This window comes from Meles meles, chromosome 18 (genome assembly GCF_922984935.1).
Source record: "Meles meles chromosome 18, mMelMel3.1 paternal haplotype, whole genome shotgun sequence".
NCBI classification, from domain to species: domain Eukaryota; kingdom Metazoa; phylum Chordata; class Mammalia; order Carnivora; family Mustelidae; genus Meles; species Meles meles.
The window spans coordinates 23,513,772-23,526,500 of NC_060083.1; the positions used below are offsets into that span (position 1 = coordinate 23,513,772).

General features: G+C 45.3%; 1 protein-coding gene across 4 annotated transcripts in view; it reads right to left on the reverse strand.

The window, feature by feature from the left end:
* Positions 1–3,729: 3,729 nt before the first annotated feature.
* The window catches only part of SLC6A4 (solute carrier family 6 member 4), a 31,224-nt gene continuing 22,224 nt past the window's right edge, over positions 3,730–12,729 (reverse strand). For all 4 annotated transcript variants that reach the window (XM_045986174.1, XM_045986176.1, XM_045986175.1 and 1 more), the window contains exons 11-14: positions 12,542–12,641; positions 10,594–10,694; positions 6,613–6,780; positions 3,730–4,391 (exon numbers count right to left, since the gene is read on the reverse strand). In XM_045986174.1, coding sequence (XP_045842130.1) covers positions 4,317–4,391; positions 6,613–6,780; positions 10,594–10,694; positions 12,542–12,641 — 444 coding nt within the window. In that variant the 3' untranslated portion in view covers positions 3,730–4,316. The remainder of the gene's footprint in view (positions 4,392–6,612; positions 6,781–10,593; positions 10,695–12,541; positions 12,642–12,729) is intronic.

Here is a 12,729-nt window from a genome sequence, read left to right on the forward strand (position 1 = left end):
GATAATATAGTTTAAAAAATTAAAATAGGAAAGAGGAAAAAATTTTTAAGTAGAATAAGAAAAAAATAAAATTAAAAAAATTTAACTTTGAAAGACTAAGGAATCATGGGAAAAGGGTCATGAATTCTATGTGTTGCTTTCTCCTAGCTCTGGAGTTCTGCAGTTCTTAGTGATCAGTGAACTTGGTCTTGGCTGGGTGTTCTTGCTGATCTTCTGGCAGAGGGGCCTGTTGCCGAGATTCTCAAATGTCTTGGTCCGAGGCAGAATTGCATCTCCCTTGGCAGAGGCCAAGCTAAGTAATCTGCTAGGGTTCGCTCTCTGGAACTTTTGTTCCCTGAACGCTTTCCATACCACTTTGGAGGACAGGATGAAAATGGCGGCCTCCCAATCTCTGGCCTGGAGGAGCTGAGAGCTCGGGGCCCCACTCCTCAGTACACAGAGAAAAGCAGTCAATCTCTGTCTCTGGCCGCACTCCGTGCTCACCCAGCTTGTGACCAAGCATTTCTATCTCTGGTGCGTGGCCCCGTTTGGAGTCTTCAAACCCAGCAAATTCCTGCTGCCCTCAACTGCTCCAGGAGGAGGAAGGTGAGTCTCCCTGGATCTGCCACTTGCAGGGTCCCTGCTCAAAAAATAGTGGCCCAACTGTCTCCCAGATCACAGTTTAAGGTAACCCTGAGCTGAAAGCCCACTACTCAGGTCCATCTCTGCATCCGGTTTCCCCACTCCAATACCTGAGAGCTCCACTGCACTCTCAGACACCCCCAGTCTTTCTGTGACCCTGAGGGACTGAGACCACACTGTCTCCGTGAGGGCTCCATCCCTCCTTAGCCTCTAGAGTGATGTCCCTGGATAGCAGACTTCTAAAAGTTCCAATTTTGTGCTCTGCTGCTCTATGGTGCTGGGAGCTGGCCCCTCCCCTACGCAGTCTATCATTCCATGTATCACCTCTGACTCACTTCTCTGCACGTCCTACTTTCCAGAAAGTGGTCGCTTTTCTGTTCCTGGAATTGCTGCTCTTCTCTTTAATTTCCTGTTGAGTTTGTAGATATTCAGAATGGTTTGGTAACTAGCTGAACTCCTGGGACCCAATGATATTTATGTCTCATAGTGCTCTGCCATCTTGCTCCATCCCCTTCCATGCTGACTTTAAAGTATATAACTCTTCCCACTGAGCATAGGACTATTTCGCTTTTATTACATTACTTAATTACTTATGGAATGACAGGTTGTAACATAGTCTCTCTGGGGAACCTACTGCTTTTCCCCACTAGCCCCAGAACCAAGAAAAAAAGGAATGGAGAAAGGGATGGTGGAAAATGTTCTCTGATTGCTGCCGTATGAATGACCACCATCATTCTGAACAATTCTGGTATTTTATGCACCAGTTGTTGATTACGAGTAGACATATGCTAAGAAGGGAACCAGCCTTGGATTGTCCTATTCTGTAGCTAAGCACTAAGATATGGGGTAAGAACACCACAGTTAAACCATTGCATTCCATAATTTTAAGCCTCGCTTTGACGGTGAAACCCAAATCAGTTACACAACAGGTAGAACGTATCAGGTCACTCCTTCCTACTTATCAGAGAGAAGTATCCTTACTTCTAGAAGAGTAATCTCCCTTTTCAAGCTTGGGGATGGCATGGACAGGTTAAATGGAAATTCATATTTAAGCTTAAATTTTGAGATTAACCAAATTAACAAGTTTAATAAAAAGAGGATGGTGAGAGGGTGACTCATCTCACCAAAAGACATTTTTTTCTTGCCTTATTGTTAGATTTTATTATTTGATATGATTTTCACTAGTTGATTTTGGAGCTATTGTGTTGACTTTGTGCTTGTCAGATGGGGCAGCCAGGGCAATGAATTTAGGCTACCAATCATATGCATTCTAAACAACAAATGGAATAAATTTTAAATAGATTGTAAGTTTTCTGGAAGGGAGATGAATTCTTTGCTTCATTGCTTATCAATATAGGAAACAACCTTAATCAGTTGAATTCCCCTGGCTGCCTTCCATGCCTTTATCTTCTATATTGCCTCTTTCCTGGGTGTTGCTCACTAATAAAATCACAGAAAAAAAATTAACTTCAGTAGTGAAATAACTTTACAATTCAATTCCATCTTATTTTTTACTTTTATGTAAATACTACATTAGATGTAAAACGTCTTTAAAAGATTGTTTTAAAGTCCATCTACCTACTTCTAAGTTTTCCTTTAAAAAAAAAATCCATTGTAGTACTGATAAATAGGGACAAGTAAATGAAAACTGTGCAGAACAGAGATTTCATTATTTTTTTAAGTCCGGTGAAGTCTGAAAACTTTTCAAAACACCTATATAATTCCCTCAACACCTGGCTTGGCAGAACTCTGTTTGAAAAAGTGCTTTTTTAAAAATGATGTCTTTGGAACATGCATAAGTGTGTGTGGCACAGAAAGAATCCATATCTGAATATCTTCATAAAGTAGTTCTTTAAATTTGCAAAGCTAGTTACCACTGACTTACGCTGCCCCTTAAACAACCCCTCTCCTTTCAGCATGCTAGAAAGCGAAGAGAATGGAAATAAGGAGCATGAAGGAATGAAAGAGTGAAGATAATGAAGGTAGGTCAGTGAGGGACTTTTTAATCCCTCTACTCTTTTCCTCTAATATTTTGGGAAACTTCTCAGCAGCTCACTTCTATAAGGAAAATATCCTGCTGGGAGAAGCAAAGAATCAGAAATAGAAGGATGTAGGGAGAATACAAGAAGATGGCTGGGGCAGAGATTGTGGGGGAAAGAAGCCAAGAGAGGAAGATCTATAATTGGATAAAACCAAGTCTCTGCTAGATGGGTCTTCTTTCTATAAGGCTGTTAGAATTAAATGCTATATATAGAGAGGACTGAAATGATGTGCAGCAAGATGATTGAGTCCTTTTATCATTGACTACGTTTATTCCCTTTAAGATTTTGGTGAGGAAATCTTACAAGGTAAATTGACTTCTTTACTTACGCATTGGAAAGCCATAAGCCACCCGGGGTCAAATTTACTTGATCCGTATTCAAGGTTTTATGTGGAATGCAAGGTTATTCATTTAACTGACCCTTTTCCAATTAGCCTTACTTAGTTTAGCCTCAATCTTGAATATTATCTGGAGGGCTCACAATCCTGGTAGTCAACCAGGAGGGGTTGGGGGAATTCCATTTAAGGCTAATCCAGAATCTCCAATTAACTTCTGGATTGAGGGCAACCTTGGTTAAGGTCAGGGTACCAAACCTTTATACCCTGTAAGCAAGAATTGGATTTAATCCTCTTCTTCACAAATCAAAGTAACCTGAGCAGTCAAACCAGGTCATCTGAAACAGCTTAAATGAGATGGTCACCTGAACACCGAAGAAGCATCTGTCAGTATCCACCTTCAAGCGGTTTACGGCCAAGCCTCAGGCACTAATGAAATGGGCCAGATTTGCCTGCGGAACATTATCCTGAATGTTTAGCTGGCAGAGACAGGAAGACGGCAATGAAGTGCAGCAAATACTAAACACGGGCCCATGAAGGAAGGTGTGCTCTGAAGTGTGTCATTGGAAAAGGCAGAGGTGGCAATGATACCCTTATAATAACATACACACACATTTGAGTAGGTGGAATTGTTAATGTAAGAAAAATTAGAGGAAATTCATATAGTTTGTAATGGGCCCAAAGTATTGGAATAGAGAGAAGGATACACTGAAACAACAGTATACACAGACACACATGCTCACATGAATACATTATTTTTCCATTTAGTTTCTACATCTTCCTCTCCTGACTCCACAAAGGCACACGGGTTACAGGGTTCTAGAAGATTCCAGCTATAGAATTCTATGCTACTCAGAAAATATATGGCTAGCAAAACAGCATCCCTGTTTTCTCCTACGTGGTTTATGCACTCATCAACAGTGAAACCTTTAGAAGCAAGTGGACGTCAGATACCAGTGATCATAACAAGAAATGATGCAGGACACTTGTACAAACTTGATTCTAAACCTAATCCTAACTGATTAGATGGTGGCTCTCATCACCTCCATACACACTCTCACACATCCAAAATAGTCCAGTTTAGCTGGTCATAGAGCTAACATGGTGATATGTCCAGGAGATTTCCCAGAAACAACTACTTGGAGGCCATAAGAGTTTGGGCACCATAGTCTTTTGGGACAGTCTCTCCATGAAGAAGGCCCTTCCATTGTCAGGGGTAGCCGGAAACTCGTTCACTGAGAGGGGAGAAGGCGAGGCATGACTTGTCAGAACCAGAGGAAGAGGTTGTTGGGAAGCCATTTTCCTCTCACTGAAGCATGTTATATGGCATTCAAGTGGATGTCCCCATAGGGAATTTCTGTCGCTGTTTCTGGAGTGATACCTTTAATAATACGCTGTTGGGAAGAAAATACAATGTTAAAAACATTCATTAAAACTTAACAGTATTGCAAAAATATTTCAACATTAATATGAAAACATTTAAATAGCATTTTAATGGCATTTACTAGTAAGTGGGAATAGTCTCACTGACTTTCCTTAAGAAAGGCATTCCCAATTTATTTGTTCCCAACTATAGATAAAAATGATACATTCAGGGAGCCCCTGGCTGGCTCAGTTGGAAGCTGTGACTCTTGATCTCAGGGTCAGAAGTTTGAGCCCCATGTTGGGTGTAGAGATCACTTAAATAAATAAATACAACTTTAAAAATGACATATTCAGGAACTATAAGCATCTGTCAACTAATTACAAAAATCATTGTAATATTAATGGGAGAAAATGATGAACTTTCAGTAGAACCTCCACTGGGGTATAACATGCTTTCAAGGACCTGGGAAAGCAAATCTTTTTCTCTGGACCAAGGAGGCTTCCTGTGGCCACACACGGCTCAGGGAGCAGAGAGAATGCTGAACTCTGTCCACCCCCTGCCCCCCGCGCCCCTGCCCCAGCCAGGCTCCTTGCACCCTGCACACACACTGGACGCATGATGTGGACGCAGCCACTGCAATGGCTAGGATGTCCCTGATCTCATGAATCTGCCTGTGAAGAAGTACTGGTTAGTTCATACAAAGGTACACATTATCACAAAATTTAAAAAGATGTGATGATTTAAATCATCACTCCTAAAGCAAACTCATGTTGACATCGGACTCATTACAGGGAAGACTTTAGGAGTTTTTAGTTTGGAAACAGCTGAGATACACAGAAGCTTTAAGACGATCTGAAATACACCTGGGCTTGGGTATGAAATATACAGCCCACCATGTAAAACTTAGCAGCAGCAATTCAGCGGCTTAGAAAAATCTTTATGAAGCTGCCTAGTAAAATTTTTGATGGCTGAGAGTATGTACAGGAAGTGGGCAAAATTGGATCTGAAAGCATTTTTGATTTATGGATTGTAGGTGAAGCTCTGCTACTCATCCTTTATATTTTGCACTGAAAATGAAAGTCTTTTTCTTTCTTTCTTTCTTTTTTTTTTTTTTTTGAGTATAGTTCCTACACAATATTACATTGGTTTCAGTCCTTCAATCTTTTATTCCCTGATTCTGGGAGTTTGTTCCTCTTTATGGAGCAGGGCCTATGGAATTCAAATAGTTCCATCTGCATAGTTAATGACATTAACAAAACTGTATATTTTGTGTTCCTAATCAAGTTAACATTCAAGAATTGAAGTCTCATGCCAGAAATCCCCTTAAAAAGAAGTTGCTCCAGCCCTCATCAGCTACCTGGACATATCAGTTCATTGAAAACACAATTTCACAAACCATCCCTCCCTATAGATGAGTAAGCTGTAACTGATAAGCAGAATTAAGTCTTGCTAATTGGGAACTGGATGCAGATCATTCCAACTAGTCTTGAGGGGAGCTGTGTTGTGTAGGAAGAGCAGAGAGCACTAAGATGTATGGTGGAATGGTATAATGAACAACAAATGTAGAACTTTTGACTTTTGTGTCCTAGTCCCCAGTCACCCATGCTGCTGCCCTTCTGGCTGCTGATCTCCCAAAATGCCAGGCCCACTTTTGTTTTCCCTGTTTTGGTAACATTCTAGTTGCCAGACTACCATTGCTCTCAAAATTTGCCAGGCCATGGCCTTTTGCAAGGTGACAATCTAAGAAACAGATCACCCCTGACTATGACCTCTGGATTTTAATCAGTGGAACCAGTGGACTGCAATAAAGGATGATTTAAAGGAACAAATTCAACGGTTCTGGGTCTGAGTGTGTATTTCAAGCAACACCAGGGTCCAAGGCCCTTGGGGAGGAATGAGGTTGTGATAAAACATAAAAAATGTGTATTGCTTCAGACGTGACAGATCTGATGTCCATGCCCGATGGCAAGCAGAAGGCAAAGTGGTCATCTGAGAAGTTTAGAACGCTATACACAGCTCAAGCTGTGGTGCACGCAAATAACCAGCTCTCTCTCTCATCACTGCATCGAAGGCTCCTGGGAGTGGCAGCCATTACAGGTCGCCCGTTGGTGTAGACAGATAAATATAGAAGATTGAGAGCCAACTGGTGAGCTTCACATGGGGGACTCATCTCCTCTGAACAGAGCACAACCAGAGAATCCCTTTCTCCCCAAACAATTACTAGTCTGAACACACACACAAGCACCTACCTCTTTAAATGTCCCTGGAGTGACGATCAGCCGGTACGCTATGTATGTGGGGATGCAGACGAAAGACGAGGTCCCTATGCAGTAACCCAGGATGATACTCCACTGAGGGTAGTTATACTGGAAAAGTCGGATCTGGGGCGGGCTCATCAAAAAACTGCAGATGATGAACTGGAACCGGAATGCCAAGAAACATTACAAATCGTAACGACATCCTTGCCGATAGGGGCGGTTCTGATACCACGGACCCCAGATGCTAAAGCTGGGATCCTTTCAGGAAATTCCCCAAATGTGAGAGATCCTCGATTGAACTCTGACGCATAGAATCCACTCATTGCTGAGCCCGAGCTGCAACCAGGAAACAGCCAGGTGCTTGTATTGATTTTCCTCTCCACCCCCATCTCGACCCTTGGAGCGAGGATGCCAAGGCCTCAGAACGTTGTTTCTGAGGTGTTAAAGCAATCCCTTTGGGGCAAAGGGAAAAACACTGGCAACTATGAAAAGTGGTTTGGGCCCCGTCTTGACAGACAGTGGAAGAATGTTCTGGATGGCCTCTCCACAGCATCTGCCAGTCCTAGGGCCCTACAGTTCTCTAGGTTCTGTTTTCATTTCCTCCTGCATTTCCCAGCTGTCAGATGGAAGTTACCTGTGTCCGGGAGAGATACTAAGGTTCTCAAGACCTGGAGAGGCCTTGGGCTCCTGGGTATATGTGTCCCCTCTTTTCTTGAGGTCTCTGCTTTCTGCATTGAGAGCCTTAGCCTGGGGTTTCTATAGGCATGGCCCTGCCACAACATGTCTCAGCCACAAGTGACCACCCACCCCGGCCCTCATCATGACTGGAATTGTGGAAAGAGAAAGAAAATTCGCGTGAAAATACCTCCCCGCAAAAAACACCACGGTGTGTTCCCAACACTCAGTTTATAGGTTTTCTTACTTCATTTGGTTTCCAGAGGGAGAGCGTAAACACCAGATTCTGCCTAGTAACCACAGGGCCGAAATTGTCACTGCTCTTGGTTTAATTTTATTTTATTACTCCATAGTCATAAAGAAAGCAGTGATGTAAACTATTTGTGTAGTTCAACAACTATTTATATCTTTTCTTCTTTGTCTGCAGGTAATAAAATGGGAAGTTGTTAAACACACATCCATCTTCCCAACAGTGTTATCCTAAGTCTGGGAGAAAGCTTTCCCAACGCAGACCCTTCTCAGGACTCGCTGTCCTCACCCCTGGACCCAGCTACTCAGGGAGCTAGTTCTGGAACACGGCAGACGCCGTGAGGAGCCTCCCTTCTGTAACTCCTCTCATCTTCACGTCAGGTGTGTGAAATCCTGACCAGTTCAGAGAGGCCTCAGGCTCCTGTGGTAGCCAGTGTGCGCTACTCCGGACACACCCCATGCAGGGACGGCCCTGCCTCTCCCTGCTCATAAATATTTTCTTTTTTCTGAAATTTGGCTTCAGTGAAAAAGAAGACTTTTAGTAAGCTACTCCTTGTTCACCGAAGGCAGCCTTAAAAAGCGCAGAGCCAGGGATCTGGTACAGGGACCCAAAAGTGGAAGACGGATTTGCCTCCCCTTCGCTGGGCCCTGGAGCACTTGCCTTTAGAGGAAGCGAGTAAAAGCAAACACCGCAGGGGTCAGGGGTGACAGGCCTCAGCCAAGTCTGTGCGTGAGTTCTGCTGGGCATGGGAGCTCACTGAGACAGCCAGAGGCTCACAAAGATGAAAGTACTACAAAGCCTGGGGCCAGGACGAGGGGGGAGCCTGTGAGGCGCTCACCTTGGGCACAACAGTTGAGTCGATTTTAGTCATCAAGGGGGAATGCTTCAGTGCAATATTTTTTAAAAAGACAAGATCTGACAGGGCCAGATTAGGGTAAGGTGAGCGAATTGAGACATGCAAGTCCAGGTCAGGCCTTGTGTTTATTTAAAATGTTGAAATCTGCTGACTGGGGACTTTCCTGCATTAATTTTGGTTTTTAAAAAGTGTTATATTAAAATGTAGTCGTTTTGAGTAGTTTGGGCACAGCCCCTCCCCCCCTTCAATTTGACACCTGTGGCAGAATGCCTTACTTGCCTCTCCCGAATCCCAGCCCTGGACATCCTTTCCTTACTGAGTGGGGGACACTCAAGTAGAGAGACAGACAGAGCTTCGTCCCTCAAGGAACTCTCCTCTTCCTTTGAAAACCAAATGAAAGGATTTAAGTAGATTATCAAGAAGCACAGGCAATCACGTAAATTACTAATCCATCTGTGTGAGAACTGCGTCTAGTGATGGCAGGCTGGGCGGTTCATGCCAACGCTCTCATGGAAAACAACTAAATCTCCTGGATTTTTTAAAAAAAGACGTTTATAAAACAGATGAACATAGGGGAAGGGGAAAGAGAGAGCAAGGGAAAGCAAACCATAAAAGACTCCTAAGGATAGAGAACAAACAGGGTGGATGCAGGGAAGGGGGTGGGAGGTGGGCGCTGGGTGACGGGGATTAAGGAGGGAGCCTGTGGAAATGAGCACGGGGTGTTACAGGCAAGTGAAGAATCACTAACTTCTACTCTACTAAACATTACATGGTTAACTAACTCGAATTTTAAAGTTTTAAAGAAAAATATACACGTATTTTTAGTCTACCAGTGAGCTGATAAGGTAATAAGAACTACCAGGCCAAGTCTAGGGGAACACTAGAGCCCAGAGCACTCCCCAGAGCCACTGGGCACGGAGAACAATCTGCTGCCCAGGGCAATGGTTGGCTTTGGTTTTGGAAACCTGCGGGGGTCAGGGGAATGGAAGTCAAGCAAGGCTTCTGGGGTACAGGCAGACTCACGCAGCATCACAGAGGCAAGAGGGAACTTATGCTCATCTTATACGTTCATGTCCAGATGTATGGGCACAAAAAGTACCAAACAAAGGGCAAGTCAGAACAGAACACACAAAGGGATTTCCCCTTGCCATTGTTTCAAACAAGACAGGGAAGGAACAATGACCTCTATGTCAAAGCCAGAGATGTCCCTAAGACAAAATATTTGGCCCAGACATTCCTAACAGGCTAGAGCCGGATGGAAGGACCAGTCCAACAAGCCTTCTGGCTCTACAAGATAAAAAATTCCCTCCAAGATAAAGTTACAGTTAAATGAAAGAACTGCAGAGTGATCCCTGCTGACGGGCACGGAGCCACTTTACGCAGGGCTGCCTCGGCGCACAGCTGGGATGTGAGCAGGGAGCTTTGGCATCTTGGGGCAAGTGTCTCCTTCGGAGGGACCCCGGGAGGTAAGCAGGGCCGCCTGCTGCCAGGGGGGGTGAGCTCTGAACACAAAGAGGCAATGCTTGGAACTGAATGTTCTCACCCAGGTCTTGGGCATTAGATGGATTCTACTTTTGACTCAGGTCAGGACTTCCATGTGGGGCATCTTGAAGAAAATGAATACAAAATTACAAGGACCCCTCCTCCCAGGGCCTCCAAGAGCAGCTGAGGAAATCCTTCCCAGGTCTTGAAGAGCTCTTACACGCCACATGGGATCTGGGACCCTTCAGGCTTCAATTTCCCTAACTGTAAAATGGCGTATGAGGACTACGCTCCTTCGTGGAATGGTTGTAAGGATTCACAGAGCAATGGGTCTAAGTTTAGCACAAAGTCTGGTCTGGCACGTCATGTTCAATAAATGTTATTTATCATTCTCGCCGAGCAGGGCACATGCCGCAGGGACCAAAGCCCCAACTACCCTTCCGGTGCTGGCAGTCAGAAAGCAGGGAAGCCTGGGGGGCACAGTGACTGGGAGGGACACCAGAGGGGCTTCTCAAGGGCTGGTCATGTTTTTGTTTTTTAGCATGGCTCCTGCGGCGAAAGCATGCTTGATTTATAAAGTTGCAATGAGAGGTACACTTGAGATTTGCACAGTCTTCTGTATCTGTCTACACTTCAGTACAATTGACTCGATGTAACAGTTGGGGTGGACCTTTCTTTGGGGCCAGAGGAGAGGGAAATGGCCACTCACCAGGAGAAAGAGAGGGCTGATGGCTACCCAGCAGATCCTCCAAAACCACCCAGGGCTGAAGCCGAGCATTTCCTTCACGTCACTGCAGAACTGAGTGATGCCTAAAGTCACCCGCAAGAGAAAGAGAGATCGGCTGAGGGAGGACATGGACTCCCTCAGAGACAGTGAGCAGCTCCGGAGTTTGTCACGGCGGGGGCTCAGGGGCACCAATCTGGTCTGAAAGTGGGACAGGGGACTTGTCACAAAACTGCATTTGATAGCCAGCAACGTTCTTTCTACATGGAGTGGGCGGGACAGGTGGACGTCTGGGGAGGGACCCAAAGCCCCCTCTTGGTGCCCACACTGCACTAGACTTCTGAGATCTCAGCACACATCTGATTTTACTGTTACTGTAGAAAAGAAAGTTACATTTTATCTAGGAATCGTGACCCCACATGACAGAAACGGACTTGGACCGTACATTGGAAACATTCAAGAGGAAATTTTAACTGCAGATTGCCTGCTCACATGCCAGATCAAGATCAAGGTTCTTCTATAAAAAATATGTGAATGTGAGAACTGAGAACTCCAACTGGTGAGAAGCTGGAAACGGGAAGGCGGGGTGCCCTGCAGTCCATTCCCCGAGAGCCTCAGCAACAGCAAGGTCCACAACCACGCCCGTACCCTGAACTCTGTCCTCAGAATCACTGAGGAGGTAAGGAGGGATTCTTTTTAAAACACTGGGCTCATGTGCAACTCAAATATGGGGCCTCCCCTTCTTCATGTTATGTGTAATGACAAATAGGCTAAGGCTGTTCTATTACCATAGAAACTAGGGAAATCAATACATTTTCAGGATGAAATAATCACTTCTTGATTTTAGAGATTAAGAGAGGTATCTCTGAACCTGGTTTCTCTCTCTCTCTTTCTCTCTTCAAAGATTTATTTGAGTAATCTACATTCAATGTGGGTATCGATCTTAGATCAAACCCAGATTTTGATTTCTCTTTCTTTCTTTCTTCAAAGATTTTATTTTGAGTAATCTCTACATTCAATGTGGGACTCAAACCCTGAGATCAAGAGTCACACGCTCAGAGCACCTGGGTGGCTCAGTCAGTTAAGCATCTGACTTTGGCTCAGGTCATGGTCCCAGGGTCCTGGGATCCAGTCCTACATTGAACTTCTTTGCTCATCAGGGAGCCTGCTTCTCCCTCTCCCTCTGCCTGCAGCTCCCCCTGCTTGTGCTCTCTCTGTTAAATAATAAATAAACTCTTAAAAAAAAAAAAATAGAGCAGTCCCGTGCTCTACGAATGAGTCAGCCAGGAGCCCCTGAACCTGGTTCTCTTCATGTCAATTGCCCAGGTCATCCTGGGCACTGATTATTAGGAGCCCTGCTGATGGACCCATGTCAGCTTCCTCTCTCTGCGGCTGCGAGTTTCACCCCTCTCAGATTGTATCCCGGCATCCCAGGGGCTGAACTGGGGATTTTACCAAAGCAGATAATCCACACAGGAACATTCTTGCCTCTTCCCTGGGAGAGGCTCTCCCAGACTCTATCCTGGGGTTTTGCGGGGAGCTCTGTAAAATACGGGTATATTGTACCCTCTCCAAATGCATTCCCCATGCACTGGTTCTTCATCGTCTCTGCCGCTCTCAGACCCCACAGCATCTCCAGCATCCTCCCCGGATGAGCTCTGTGGAACTGGTCAGCCCGCACCCACTGGGTGAACATTTAAACTCAAGGAGACAGCGTCCTCCCACGAGCCAGGGGAATCTGTGGCACGGAGTGTGGAGGACATGGTGACTTGCTTCTGAAGAAGCCACTCTGCGGGCATGGTTTTCCAGACCCCCGGGGAGGGGACGTCTGGTACCCTGCCCCGGCTTTCTTGGATGAAATCAGCCCTTCTCTATTCTGGGGGCTACAGGCTGGTGTAGAAAGGCTCACCACCGGAGGAGGGAAGCATCTTACCGTAAAACCAGTACACAGCCACGGCCTCTATGAGGACCACGGTGAGCACCGCGGGGCCTGTGGCGTACTCCTCCAGCAGCTTCACCACGTAGGCCCCTCCCTGGAACGGAGATGGCGAACCAGTGAAGGGCCCTCTGACACACTGCCTCCTCTTCATCTTAACTTTGGATCAGTCCCACCTTGGACCT